The sequence below is a fragment of the Rhinolophus ferrumequinum genome, chromosome 18, assembly GCF_004115265.2.
Source record: "Rhinolophus ferrumequinum isolate MPI-CBG mRhiFer1 chromosome 18, mRhiFer1_v1.p, whole genome shotgun sequence".
Taxonomy (NCBI): Eukaryota; Metazoa; Chordata; class Mammalia; order Chiroptera; family Rhinolophidae; genus Rhinolophus; species Rhinolophus ferrumequinum.
In genome coordinates, this window is record NC_046301.1 from 43370999 (window position 1) to 43386316 (window position 15318).

At 46.7% G+C, this 15318-nt stretch overlaps 1 protein-coding gene across 2 annotated transcripts in view; it reads left to right on the top strand.

Annotated features, from left to right (window-relative positions):
* LOXL2 (lysyl oxidase like 2) overlaps nucleotides 1–15318 on the top strand; it is a 92521-nt gene that overhangs the window by 25462 nt on the left and 51741 nt on the right. For both annotated transcript variants that reach the window (XM_033135507.1, XM_033135508.1), the window contains exons 2-3: nucleotides 2270–2693; nucleotides 8604–8779. In XM_033135507.1, the coding sequence (XP_032991398.1) occupies nucleotides 2339–2693; nucleotides 8604–8779 (531 nt within the window). In that variant the 5' untranslated portion in view covers nucleotides 2270–2338. The remainder of the gene's footprint in view (nucleotides 1–2269; nucleotides 2694–8603; nucleotides 8780–15318) is intronic.

Genomic DNA, 15318 nt, shown 5'->3' on the forward strand with positions numbered 1-15318 from the left:
CCCATCTTTCTAGTCTTGTTTGTGCATCCCAGGGGGAGGATGGCTGGATTTTTAGTGAAACCAGAGAGACTTCCAAAGTCCTCTGTCCTGGCTGTCCCCCGAGCACTGTCATTCCTGCCCCAGCACCCACCCTGGGGGAGACTGGACTCTGGTCATCCTGACAGTCGTGAAACTGCCTTTTCTAGTTTAGATCATTCCTCCTGGGCAGCTCTGGGCAGCTGTTCAGTCCTTCCTTGGTGGTGATGGGCCATGAATAAGGTCATGAATGCGGAACACGGTCAAACAAACCCTCTGTACCTTGTCAAAATAAAATGAATTATGCCCCCCTTTCGCTTCCACCTACTTGTCCTGGTTTTACCTTTGGGGGCCCCATATCCCAAATCTGTTTCCTTTTCCATGAAATACCCCTGTAGTCCCTTTAAGATAATCTTTCTCTCTCTCTGAATTATGGAAAGACCAAGGCACATGAATGAGCTAAATATTTACTTCTTGTTATATGACTTCATTCTGGAATTCTTAGAGGCAGGCTCCATCCGGGTATGGTGACTATGATCTTGAGAATTAAAACAAAAAATTTTATCAAATGCTCCTGTAGTGCTTATTATGTGCCATTCATTCAATCTTCATAATTCTATGAGCTAGATACGATTATTATCCTGATTTTGCAGATAGGAAACTAAAGCACAGAGAAGTTAAGTATTTTGCTCAAGGTCGTACAGCTAAGTGCCAGAATGACGATTCAAACCCAGATGATCTGGCTCCAGAGTCTGTGCTCTTCCCTACTCTGCTGTGCAGCCCTCCTTTGCCTGATGACAGGCCACTCAGCCTCTCTTCTGTTTGCCAAAAAGCTTTATGCCTCCCCTCTGTGCAAAGAGCAGGTTGCTCTCAGTCCATGCGCCCCTCAGGGACAGAAACTATGAAAAGGGATGGGACTGTCACGAGCACCAGAGCACTCTTGGCTTCCCTGAAGGTGAGGGATATGCCTGAGGGCTGCCCTCTGAGGCTACCACAGTTCAGCTAAGGAAGGGCCTCGTGTATGAGTTGTTTAAAGGAGCTTTGCCACTGACCTCTTCATTCTGCATCCTCAGCTGTCTTGGGGTCCAGCATATAAGACATAGTGAGATCAGGGGTGTGGGTGGGCAGCGTGCTGGCGTGTGTCTAAAGACCTGGAGCCTGAAAGCAGAGCCCCGGGAGGGTTCAGATACGCACAGGGAGAACAGCAGCCCGTGAGCAAGTAGAGAGAGAGACTCTAAGCCTCCTGGTATTATTCTCAGCGCCTGGAAAAGGCCGCTTCCATCCAGGTCAGCTAATGTCTAGAGGGAAGGAAGACACCTTACGTGGGAGTACCTAAGAGTTCTCACAGGACCCCTTCAGTGTAGTACCCTCCAGCTCCACATTTCACCAGAGGATCAGACCCTGGAACCAAATCACCTTCTCATTCAAGAAACGGGTCTTGGAACCTATAATATTCACTCTGGAGAAGCCAGAGAAGAAGTTCTGTCCTCAAGAAGTTTGTGTCCTACTTGGGGACATGAATGTGTCTGAGAAGGGTGAGAGGACTGTTTAGATAATAAGCCTGCCTCGGAAGCAGAGAACCCTGGAGGCCGCTTCAGTAGAAATGTTGTCTGAAGGAGGTGGGACGTGAGCTGGGCCTTGGAGAATGAGAAGATGTAAGTGGTGGGGAGAAAGAGAAAGAGTGTGCTGGATGCCTTCTGCTTGCCCTTTCGATCTGCTGCCCTCCCTGTCCACCATCCCCTGTGCCCAGGATGCCAACGGGCTTGGGTTTACCAAATAGGAGGCACCAGAGGCAGATTAGAGGACTGGAGGAGAGTGAGGTCATTTATTTATCACCCCGTCTCTGTTGCTGTGAGTTGGCTCTGAGACCCTTCACTGAAGCCACAGCTCCAAACAGGCAGCCATCAAGCCTGGAGGTGGTAACAGCTCTCCTCTATGGCCAGCCGGGGGTATTTTGTTATCTCTGCTCATGTCTCTGTAGATAGTCTTTTAAAACATTCTCCTCTAATTAAGTAGTCTCAGCGAGCTCTGTTTCCTGCCAGGAACCACAGTGAAAAAAAGCATTTCTGAGATAGGGGAAGGTGGGTGGGCAAAAGAGGTGGGAGTGCACAGACCTGTCTGGCTGAAAGGGAAGTTGGGAGAAGAGATGAAGTTGGAGCCTAGAATGTGATGGGTTTTCCATACTGAGCAAAGGAGTAGGAAGTGGCTGCACGTTTTGTAGCTACCTGTAACCTCCCTCTCTCGTCTCTTCCAGGAGACTCCCACCTTTGGCTCCTCACCGCCCAGCGCCCCCTCCATCGGGTCCTCCAGCCAGAGGACAGGCATGGCGAGGCCGGGAGGCTCCTGCCTTTGCTGCTGTTTGGCTGTGATCTCCTTCCTTCCCTCGCTGAGCCTGGCGCAGTATGAGAGCTGGCCCCACTACCCCGAGTACTTCCAGCAGCCCGCTCCCGAATACCACCGGCCTCAGGTGCCCTCCGACGTCCCCAAGATCCAGGTGCGCCTGGCGGGGCAGAAGAGGAAACACAGCGAGGGGCGGGTGGAGGTGTACTACAACGGCCAGTGGGGCACCGTGTGCGACGACGACTTCTCCATCCACGCCGCCCACGTCGTCTGCCGGGAGCTGGGCTACGTGGAGGCCAAGTCCTGGACCGCCAGCTCCTCCTATGGCAAAGGGGAAGGTAAAACGCTCTGTGCTTTGGAACTAAGCGCTCGTGTCCCCTGCAAACCCTGGGAACAGGCTTAGGTGCGGTTAACTGAGTAAAAGAAGCTGCACTTGTCAAGTACGAATTCCTGATAATACTCCATCAGGACAACCTCCTGCGTCTGTGCAGGAAGGTGGCAGCGGAAGGGTGCTGGGGAGGGGCACAGTGACCAACCACCTGCTTTGCCGGGACTTGCCCACGCAAAGTCTGGCATCCTGGGAAACACCTTGTCCCGGGCAAAGCAGACGGGCTGGTGATCCTAGGCAGGGATTGAAGTCAGTCTGAGCTCATCTGCCCCAGTGCGTGTCCTTCCTGGGGCTGTGTCAGCCAGGGGGGCTGCTGCCTGGCTTCCCGTGGCCCTTCCAGGGAGTTCCTTTTGTTCTTTCTCACAAAGGCTGCCCACAGGTTAGCGTTCCCTGACTCTCCCCACCCTCCTGCCCACATACAGTTCACACTTTTAACACTCACATGCTGTTTTGGGCTTGGCCGTGACAGGAACAGAGTTACTTTGGGTTTTTCACTTTGGTTAGCCTATTCTTTTCTCCCTGGTTAAGTGCCATCAATATATATTTTTAAAAATTCTTTTTATGATAAGAGCTTTGAGGGAGAGCAGGCGTAATTCTATGCTTTAGAGGAAGTCACTCGTCTTCTTTGGCCTGGAAGTTGGGCTCTTAAGAACTCTTGAAACTCGCACAGTCTGTGATCCTAAGTGGGAAAATAGATAAGGATGAAAAGCATGATTTTTTAAAAAACAAAATAGGAGCTGAGAATGCCCCTCTCTGGGTTGGTAAAGCAAAGGCCGCTCCTCCATCTGACTGAACGCTGCTGGATGATAGCAGAGGTGCCCAAATCTCTTGCTGCACTCCTGGAGTCATGCCACACTGACAGCATAAGAATCCCCTGTGGGGAGTAACCCAGGGTATTCTGGGTCAGGGTCTGGGCTGGAATGTAGGACTCTGTGACCTTTGGAAGCCTTCCAAGTTGATTGTATACGTAGCCAGTTTGGGGATTCATTGTTGTGGCCCCTTCCAACCCTGGCTTTCATATTCTAGAAATTCTAGGAGAAAGGAAATCCCATCTCGACATGTCTCACCTCCATGAAATGGAATATATCCTGTTGGAGGAACCGCACTTGGAGTAAAATGTTCTCTGATGCTGACTCTGGGTTCCTGAGCAGGGACGAGAGTAAAAGCAGCAAAGACAAGTTAGCAAATTCTGGGCTTTTCAACCCATTTCTTGTCTTCTTTACAAAAACTCCAGACACTTCTCCATCCTCTCATATCTCCGTTTATTCTGCTAGCTGAGTGATCCAGCAGTACCATCAAATTTATGTTTTCTATTGCATTCTTTCAAAGATTAATTATTTTATAACAAGTACTTTCCAGTGAGTGTGGGGTTGTTCTAGTGGCAACTTTATTTTATTTCTACCCAAACTTAAAATTAACCTGTCGTCAGACACGATGGATGTGGTTTTTCTTATGGTCCCCTGCCCAGGAGAAGGCATGGATTAACCTGGCTCAGACTTTGCCATCCAAGGATGATGAAGAAAGAAAAGTTAAAGGGAGTACAGGACTATGCAAGGACGCAATTAAAATCCTGGCCCATGGAAAGTACTGCATGGACAAGTTGACGGACTGTGGAAAGCCAGGATGATGGATTGTGGGTCTCTGCTGAGGTTGCAATACTAGAAGGAGTATGCTAGAAAGACGAGGTGGGGGACCTGGTTGCAGGGCAGCAGCGTTGAGATGGAAGTGGGGGGTGCGATTATTGGTAATGACAAGATCTAAACTATGGGATAGTAGCAGACATAGGGTGGAGGAACGTCACTGGAGACAGGAGGTGGAGTGACTAAGAGGCCGAGAGTCCTGGAAGGGTCATCTGTGTGGATGTTGAAACCATCCAGGCTTAGGAAAGAAGTATCAAAGAGAGGAAGGGAGAAATAGATGCTAAAATACTTTTACCTGTCACGTCTCCAGGACTTGAAGGATTCTGCTGTCTATATAAAGAATTACTTGGTATACATCATAAGAGACCTTGTAAATATACGTGTATTTGAATTTCATCAGTTTAGGATTTTTAGCCCTGAGTGCGTGTTCGGAACTCAGTAAATATTGGCCGATTGATTCATTTTGATTTGGGAGACTATTAGAAGCGTTGGCGAACACTACTTGGCATAGTGACTAGAGAACGTGAATGTGCTCCCATGGGGTTGGCTCTGTGGATGAGCTGGGAACGCCACCATTGCATCCATCAGAGGCCACTCCTGCAGGAATTATCACTGTCACTGACTTCTTTCAAGTTCAGGATGTAGTAATGAAGCCAGAGAGAGCACCCACACTGCCGGGGTTTTCCAGGCTCGCCTGGGAATAGTTCTCTTCTCCCAAAGTATCTCTGAGCTCAGGGAAATCATGGGCCCTTTTAGAGGGTCCTAAAGGGGACAGCTGCCCCACTTCTCAGCCTCTGTATGGGTCTCACAGCAACCTGAACCTACTATGGTGGCTTTCCTTTGCCTGTCTTCAGATCCGAGATCAGACCTGGTGCCCAGTGCACCCCCTTTCCCTGACATTCTTCAGATCAGAGTGACAAAGCAAGCAAATGACCAAGTGTGGCCCCAAAGCTTCTAACTTGAATAATTTCAACAGTGAACAATTTTCATTACAGAGTTGAGGGGAACGTGAAGGCATTCAAGTGGAAAGTCATTTCAGATCTTTGTCTTCCAAATTGTCTGTTCCTTTGTTTATTCTCCTTTTCTCAGGAGCATTTCTTAAAGTAAATGAGTGGAAAGAGTACAATGAAGTCTTGCTTCTGATTGACTGGCATTTTGTGTCCAAAGTTGTAGCCTCAAAGTTTTAGGCTCATATGTGTCCCGAGTGCCACTTTCCGTGTAGCTCTGGGATGGCATGCATTGCACTGTGCCTAGAACCACCCTGTCTTCCCACAGGCAGAACCAGAAGCTGGCTGCTTTGGAATCAGAACAGTCTAGTCGACAAGCATTAAACATACAGAAAAAAAGTTGTCATGAATCAGGCCTTATGAGTATACCATGCATGGTGATGCTATCTTGGGCTGAGTAGAAATTTGTATTTTCACCATCGAAAAAAAAATAACTAGTGAGAATAGGAAGGGGGTAGGACGACTGGGGTGGAATTGAAGCTCCTTAGGAAAGCAGCTTTTCAGGGTAAGTTAGTTCCCATCAGCACTCTGGGGTCTAACTGCAAATGTTCCTTATGAAAGTTTAGCAGGCCCTGGAGTATGTTTTGCAGCTCTTCACACGGCCTTTAGCCGTGCGCTGGCTGGTTCCCCACCCCCTTAGCGACGGTGGTTCCTGTCATTGCAGATGGAATAAGGGGACTGCTCCTTTCACCACCGTTTCCTTTACCAGCTTTACTACAGAATGGCCCAAGGAAGAGGCCCTGCGTCAAACATGGAGGGTCTTTTCCATTGCTGGTGTTTAGCAAGACAAACATTGATTTGTTGTTGAAACAGCAATCGGTTAGGGAGCAGACGTTTCAGTGGAGCTTGATGGCTTGGAAACCAGGCCAAATTGAGAAACCAGTTGTGAAACCTCAGCCCAGATGTTTTCAATAAGCTCTTTGTTCCCCTGAATGCATTGCAGGCACTCTGATTTGAACCCTGACCAGCCACCCGTCACAGCAGACGTGTTTCAGCAGGGCCTGGAAGTCAGGAGACTGGCCCTGTGTCCTCTCTGACCTTGAAGAGCCTCAGGTTCTTCTTGTTTCTCTCATCTCTACAATGGGAGCGTTTTTATCTGCTCCTCCCTTGCCTCATGAAAACAACAGTGTTCATTGTTTTTCTGACTTATTGTGAGAAGGATGGAGAAAGGGAGGTTGAACATGTTCTAGGCACACAGATTATCTCATTGAATACCATGGCAACCTGCTTGTTGGGTATCATTGTTTTCACTTTAGGAATGGGGAACAGGCTTGGTGAAGTAGTTGACCAAGTCACGTGGTACCCAAGCCTGAGAGAATTTGAACCCAGGTTATCTGACTCCGTTATACTATAGAATTCTACGTGGAGCCATGAGAAAAATGACAGGTTGGATTTTGCTTCCCTTTCATTTTGTAGTGGCACTTATAAAAATCACTATTTGAAAACCCTGTAGCATTTAAAAAATTTTTATTTTTAATTATGGCAAAATACACATAACCTAAAAAATTTTTATTTTTAATTATGGCAAAATACACATAACCTAAAACCTATTGCAACCATTTTTCCATGTACAGTTCAGCAGTGTTGGTACATTCACACTGTTGTGCAAACAGTATCCAGAAGGTTTTTCATCTTGCAAAACTGAAACTCTACATCCGTTAAACAACAATTCCCCATTCCCTCTCCCCCAGCCCTGGCAACCGCCGTTCTACTTTCTGTCTCTATGAATTTTGACTATTCTAGGTACCCCCTACAAGTGGAATCCTGTGGTATTTGTCTTTTTGTGACTTGCTTACTTCACTTAGCATAATGAACTCAAGATTCATCCATGTAACAACATGTGTTAAAATTTCCTTTTTTTGAAAGGCTGAATAATATTCCAATGTATGGATATACCATAATTTATCAATGGACATTTGGGTTGCTTTTGTCTCTTGCTACTGTGAATAATGGTGTAATGCACACGAGTGTGCAGATATCTCTTTGAGACTCCGCTTTCAATTCTTTTAGATGTATATCCAGAAGTGGGAATTGCGAGGCCATATAGTAATTCCATTTTTAATTTCTTGAGGAAGGAATGCCTGTTTCCCATCGGGGCTGCACCATGTTGCATTCCTGCCAACAGTGCACAGGGTTCCCATTTCTCCACCTCTTCACCAACACTTGTTATTTTCTGTTTTTTTTTATAGTAGCCATCCTAATGGACGGAAGGGGGTGTCTTATTGTGATTAACCCTCTAGTGCTTTGCACACTAAATTCTCTACTTAGTGCAAATCAGGTAAAGGCACAGGAGGTGAGCAGAATTCCACAGGGCCTCCCAGAGAGATTGCCCGGCCAGCTGCACCCCAGCCCTGCCTTCACCTGACTTCTAAACTTGAGGAGGCCGTTCTGTGGGTTGGTCTCTGAATCAGTGGATGGGAAACATCAGGAAGTGACAAGAGCACTGAATGGACTGGGGTACTGGGCTCAGGGGGTGGCCTTGCAGAGTGGGGTGCCCTCTCTGAGCCAGAGCTCTGCATCCGTGTGAAGTAGGAATAACAATGCCTTTTCATCCTCTTCCCTGAGGTCTGAGGAAGTCAGCGGAGGTATACATGTGAAAATGCCTTAAAAGCTTCAAACACTCAGTTGCAGGATAGCTTAGATTTTCCCAGAAAGGCCATAGTTCAGCCTCTGCTGCAGGTGGAAGCTAAGTCTGACTTGTGTCATAGTCAGTATAACTAAAATCACATCTACTTCTTCATCGTCATCATCATCATCATAGTTACTGTTTTTGAGAAGTATGGGCCAACAATAAACTGGGCAAGTGCCATGTTTTGTCTCTAGTCTGCACACAGCCCTGCAATTCATCATTATTATCCCCACTTTATGGATGAGAAAAAGTGGCTTCGGCCAAGGTCACAGAGCTGAGCGGCTGAGCCAATTCACCCCTAGCTTAGTATCTGAAGTCCCTGCTCTTTCCCCTATGACCACATGACGTTCAGGCTCAACTCTGACTTCTACCCGAATCGTGTTCCGTCTACCACATCCCTCTGACAAGGGAATCCAGCTGGTCTAGAACTATATGCAATATTTTAATATACTAAAAATCAATTGATGACCACATACAGTTGCCAAGATTAGAGGGAAAATTCTCTATGTGCGACGTTGGTGCCCACAAAGACTCAAACCTACTTTGACGTAGTGCTTGGTCTCCCTCTTCTCTGCTTTCTTCAGGCCCCATCTGGCTGGACAATATCTACTGCACCGGCAAAGAGGCAACCCTCGCAGCCTGCTCCTCCAATGGCTGGGGTGTCACTGACTGCAAGCACACAGAAGACGTGGGTGTGGTGTGCAGTGACAAAAGGATTCCTGGGTTCAAATTCGACAATTCATTGATCAACCACATAGAGGCAAGTCATGTGCTCTTGATGATTCCTTCAAGTGACTGTTTCCTCCTTCCATGTCACTCTCTTTTCGTCTACTGATTCCAAGAAGTGAGCGCTGAGAAGGGAGGCCCAAGGCAATTGGATTTGGTGCGGGGGCTGTTGGGGGAGGATTTCTGAAGTGGATGCGATGCCATCAATGGGGAAAAGGCATTCCAGACACAGAGGACAGCTTGGGCCAAGGCACAGAGGAGTGGAGGTGTGAACTGGGGACAAGTAGGCCAGTGCTGCTCATGTGTGAATCTGGGAGTAGTGTGAAATGAAACCAGAAAGGTGAGCATGAAAGACCTTCTGTGCTATGTTCAGGAGCTTACCCTTTGGACTAGGAAAGTGTATTAGTTATCAATTGCTGCATAACAAATTCCCCCCCCAGATTTTGCAGCTTCAAACAGCAAACTTTTACTATCTCACATAGTTTCGGAGGGTCAGGAATCCAGGAGTGGCTTAGCTAGTTGATCCAGTCTCTCATGAGGTTGCAGTCAGGCTATCAACTGGGGTCGGGAGATGGTCTCCCAAGTTGACTCATGCGGTTGTAGGCATGCTTTAGTTTCTTTCTGACTGTCAGCTGGCGCCCTCTGATCCTCTCCACACATCCTCTCTATAGATTGCCTGAATGTCCTTCAAACATGGCAGTTGTCTTGCTTCAGAGAGAGAGGGAGCAAAACATGGAAGCTACAGTCTTTCATAACCTAATCTTGGAAGTGATATTCCGTCATTTCCACTGTATTCTATTAGTCACACAGATTAACCATGTATAGTGTGGGAGGAGATTACCCAAGGGCATGAAGGCAGAAAATGAAGATCACTGGGTACCCTCTTGGAGGCTGGCTACCACAGGACAGTTGCTCCCAAATCTAGCTGGGGATCAGAATTACTTCACAAATGCAGATACTGAATCAGAATCTCCCACTATGGGAACAGGTTACTTCTTCAAGCTCTCTCAGAGGATTCTAATGTTGCTGCCTGACCCAAGCCAGCATTTGGGAATGGCAAAAGTCTCCTGACCCTTCTACATTTATGGCTAAATTTCAGATTTCTTTTCAAAAGATTCTCCACTTAAACAACGAAATTAGCAAATACTTATTGCACTACTCTTACGTTCAAGGAATGTGGGCTTAGGGCTGGAGGAGTAGGCAGCCAAGACTCCTTTCTCAAGGAATATATTGGGGTCACCCCAAAGGGGAGCTGCCCTGAGTCCAGGCTAAGGAGACTTCACTGTGCTTTAACCTTCAGCTTACCCCAGATTAATGCTGAAGAAAGGTGATTCTTGAAATTGCCCTATTTGTGTTCCAGAGGAAGTTCTACCCAGATTGTGGTCTTTACATTTTTCCTCTCATGACTCACACTGTCCTGCTCTTTTCTCATATGTTCCTAGAGCATTCTGGGAACTTGTCCAAGCCTGTATTATAGCATGGAAAAGGATCTCCAGTCTTCTCTCAGCTGGCAGAAGACCATTTCTAGCCGTTATTTTTCAAATGCTGCTATTTTATTAGAAATAACTAGAAATGATTGTTATAGAGTTGATGTACTTTATTTAGTATTCCAGTTACTGTTGATAACTTTGCTTTACCATGAAGTTTATGCTTTGGAGTGTAGACTTTTCCAACTCAGTTTCACACTTTCCATCTCCTCTCTTTATAAGCTCATGCAGAATAATTAGCACCCATTTGTATGTATCTCATCTTTCCAATGAGGGCAGAGGCTATATCTAATTCACCATTGTATCCAACAGAAATAATGGTAGGACTTAATGGGAACAATATATCTAACTCCCAAGTTTTCTTCTTCCCAGGAATTCAAACCAAAGATCATTATCCCCTTAGATGAAGAATCACCCAGGACAAAATATCAAACTAAACAGTGATGACAAGCATACAGAAGCAAATCTTTCCTTTATAGCATTGCCCTGCCTTCTAGAATAATGAGTTATTTATAACATTTTTAATGGGCCTCTGTTTGGCCTAGGATCTCAGGATAATCCACTTGGATTGTCAAGTGAAGATCCAGGCTTCTGGGCATAAAAAAGTCATTCTTTTCAATCAAAAGAATGTGGGCCAAAATGTCAGTGGGTTTGCCACTAGGAAAAAATGATTCTGGGAAAGGATTCTGTGAGTATCACTTCAACAGAGAAGTTTTATTGAATACCTCTATGGGGAGTTCTGATGGTGAGTATTTGGAGGGTAAATAAGATGGGTCATATGAAAAGCAGAAACTTAATTGGGTAGAATAGGCTAAGGGAGGACTGAAAAAAATCTGTTGGAGAATACTTTCTTATTCTGGAGGGGCTGGAGTCCACGATAGGAACGTTTGGTCCCTATCTTTCTTCCGGACATTTGTTGGGTGTCTGCTGCATACAGATATGGTCTGGGACAACATTGTGGGAAGAATATATGGCCCTTGTCCTCCAGTCTTTATAACCTGAGAAGACAAGATGCATGTCTTGGGGAAAGCTGGAATGTCATTCCAAGGCAAGGAGCCTAGATCCTAAATGAATTTACAGCAACCCAGAGAGGACTAGCTGGGGGGACATCTAGGTGGAAAGGCTGGACGACTTCCACAACCTTCCATCCTCTGCATTTTCCTAGAAGGCTTCCCTCTTACTGTCGGAAAAATCAGACTGATTACTATGAATGAACCAGACTGGGTGGCGGCTTTCTTGTCCCGCCACAGACACTGAGGAAACTTTCAACTGATGAGCAGTCCCCTATAACCTCTTCCCTTTGGTATCGGATGAAAGTAGGTCATGAGAGGGCCTAGCTGTCAGAATGTCTGAGGAGAGCCTTTGAGAATTGTCAGAGGAGTCTTCCATCCAGGGCTTCGTGGCTAAAGCCCGTGCTCACTGGCAGGGAGTTGCTCAGACCACCTACAGTGGATTTTTGTGGGATGCTGAAACGTTTCTCTGAAATACTTCATGTAATAGCCTGTGTTAGTAGCTGAAGTCATGAAGTCATTCCTCTTGGCTAAAGAAATGTCCCCTATTAAAGGTTGTGGACAAGAGGCCGAGAAGTAGATTTGGTGGACATGCCGTTAGGTGGAGTTACAGTGTACTGACTAATGGTACCCAGGAGAACTGCTGAGTAGTCAGTGTGAGAACAGTAAGTGGGCTCTACTCCCACTTCCCCATCGCGTATCAGAAATTCGCATGGAGATTAAAATAAGTACTGATCAAATTCATAGGAGACACAAAGCGGGAAGGGATTGCTGGAATATAACATTAGGGAATGAGATTCGGAAAAACCTCAGTAGGTTGAAATCATAGGCCCCAACTGTAACATATTAGGGACCATTGTAAGGTCCTATATCAAGGTCCATGGGGGGAAAAATCATACACAGAGCGAAAGCTAGACAGAGTGACTGAAAGGGTTGATTATGTTTTTTAAAAAAATCCCTGATTGGTTGGCTGAAAGCTCATTATAAGCCAAAGGTATATTATGGCTGCTAAAAAAAAATGAATATAAACTGATGCACTGATAGAAATTATTTTCCTAAACTCTTTCCTTTTTGGACCAAGAACTGAGTGCAGGATTCAGTTCTGGGGCCATTTCTCAACTAGGTCACCCAGAGAAAGGACTAGCAGGAAAGGGACAGATCGGGAAACCATGTCATATGAGAAAATGAAGATATTGGGTCAAGAAAAGAGTTATGGGGGGAGACATGTCTGTTTTCTTCAAATATTTGAAGTGCTACCATGGAAATGATGTTTATGGTTTGTTTTAAATCCCAGAATTAAGATGGATGAGAAGGTAATGGGATGTAGACTTCAGCTCAACATGAAAATTCTGTGACACTGAGGGCTGCCCTTTTGCAGTGGATGCCCTTTTGCAGTGGATGCCCTTTTGCCCTATTAGTGGTGAATTCCTTGTCACTGGAGTAGTTCAACCAGGAACAGGATGGCCTCCAACCAGGAAAATTGCAGCCAGATTCCTGCATTGGGAAGGAAGCAGGATGAGGTGATTACTAAGTTCTAAGATCACTTGTTACTCTGCATTTATGAAAATATACCCAACCCACGCGGAGGGCAACCACAGCTAGTTGTTGGCAGTGTCCACCATTGTGTGAATCAGCGTTATATATCAGAGAGAGAGAGAGAGAGAGAGAGAGAAGGGATGCCAGCTGTGTGCTCCATTCTCTCCCTGCCTCTTCTCTGACCCCTCCCAACCTTGGCCTTGAAAGTAGGAGCAGACTTTTTGCCCTCACTGTTCCACACCCAAGTGTGAAAGCTAAAGCTCTCCCTCCACTTTCCCCCATTCAGGGCCCATAGATTCAAAAATGGCAAAGAGTGAAGTGTGGTCAAAGTGAAGTGTCAGTTAATGATTTCTCCATGTCTTGAGACCCCAGGTGTGAATGAATGTGATGCAGACACCCGTCTCTTCCCACCCCTGCTCCACAGAGGTGTGGTGGGCTGTATAACATCCATCCTCACTGACCCCTGGAGACTGGGGACAGATCACAGAGCTTTAGAGATGACACTCACAGGTGTGAGCCTTCTCAGGAGCACCCTGGAATTCCCCAAGCAGAGAGTGGAAGAAAACTGTGCATCAGTCTAGACCAAGTTCATCCCACTCTGGGATGCCAGAGGCATGAGTCACTTAGCCCTGGGGCCTGGCTGACGGAATTTCACTCGCTGAGCTAACTGTGCTTCCAGTGGCTCCTGCATCCTACTTGGGTGCATCCTCAGGGCCTCCTGGACACTTCATAAGCATACCTTTCTCATGTGAATGACCCCACCACAGGAGAGGTCACAGGTTTGGACCTTGAGCTACCTGGTGGCCAGCAGCTAGCACAATGGGCAAGTCTGTTTTCTTTTCTGAGATGAGCAGGTTGAATTCGAGTGCCTTCCAGCTATGACGGTCTGCAATCCAGAGTGGCAATGTTTTCTCCATCAGAATGACGCAGCATGTACTCATCTTTTACAAGGTAGTTTAAAATATTCTGTAGGGGTAAAAAATCAGATGATTTCTGTAAAAGTGCTTGCGAACTGTAGAGGTATTCCTACCACTGATTTACCAATCTGGGTTCATTTCACCGAGAGAATTAACCAAGCGGAGTCTCAGTTCTCCCGTTTCCGATACAGGCTGTACTGTCACAGGCTGTACTGTGTATTCTATGGTGTAGACCCCAGAGTTGAAGGCAGGACACCTGAGTTCCACAGGTCCCAGTGGAGCCTGAGATTTGCAGCTGTATGTCCGAAGTGACTGACCCTTCTGGGGTCTCTGGAGACCTTACTGTAAAATAGCATTTTTTATAAGGCCAAGGAGTCTCCAACCTTGAAGCCACAAAATCGTAACAAGAGATAAGGAGAAGCAAAACAATTAATAAATAAAACGCGAAATACTTTTGGTGCCAAGTGAACAGATCTTTTTAAACCCAGAAAACAGAGCCCCAAACAAACCTCCCAGGATTTCAGAGGCTCTTAAATCAAGAGGCTTTGTTTCCTGTCTGTGGCGGGTAGACAAGTTGGAAAAAGCATCAGATAAGGAGAGATTACAAATCCAGATGCCCTTCTGTGCAAACCTCTGGATACTGGCTGTTTTGCACATTGCTAAGTCATATGCTCATGGCACGGCTCGTGGCTGGGGCCATGTGTGGTTACATCAGGGAACATTCAGGTCTTTTCCTTTTCTCCACCTCCCCACCACACCTTCTTTTCGACCCACTTTTTAAAAATTCTTTTGCAAAAGCAAGTAGGTGACCAGAACTGATTGGAAATCCCTAGGCTGTGAGATTTAGGTGTGGCCTATCCCCCAGTAGTCCCGGGGGCCTCAGTTTTTCCTTTGTGACAGCAGGCAGCCCAGGAGGTCTGGAGAGGCCAACAACAGGACTGGAGGGGACGAGGACAGAACTGGGAGAATCTGGTACCCCTGCTCTCCACTCTTTCGTATCCTTCTGGAAGGGCGCTGAGACCTGAAAAAGCTCTTTCTTCTCTTAACCACAGGGACTGAGGCTGTTGCGAATTTTTAAAATTCCAGGAGTCCAGGTTTTTATTAGTCACAGTCAGCTGCCAAATGCTTCAAGATTTTTCTCTGGCAGCAGCAGCCTTATCTCACCAGCATCTGGGGGCTCCCGGGAATGGAGGCCCAGCGCTGAAAAGGGAGTGATTAACTCTAGAAAGGCCCCAGCACCTCCCAGCCAGGAATTTTGTCCCCCCACCAGAGAGGAGGTACAGCAGGTTACCCTGAGTGGTTAAGGAAAGAAAGGGAGGCTGTGTTCGTCTCTGTGCAGTTTAGAAGGTGGTGGTCCCTCCAGGCCTAAGTATAGACCCACGTCCCCCCATGTCCACAGGATAGCTGGACGTCCTTCCTCTATTAGCAGGACGAGAAATGGTTGCAAGTGGGTAGTTTGTGCCGGACTCTTCAGCAAGGGAGTACAGAGTTAACCTGGAAGCCCATAGCTGTGAATCCCCAGTCCTGCCCAACTGTCCAGCTGTCCTGGGAGTTTGGGAAAGAGGATGGATGAGATCCTATCCGGTGCTAACATCCCGTGACTCTATTTATCAAGAGCCTCTG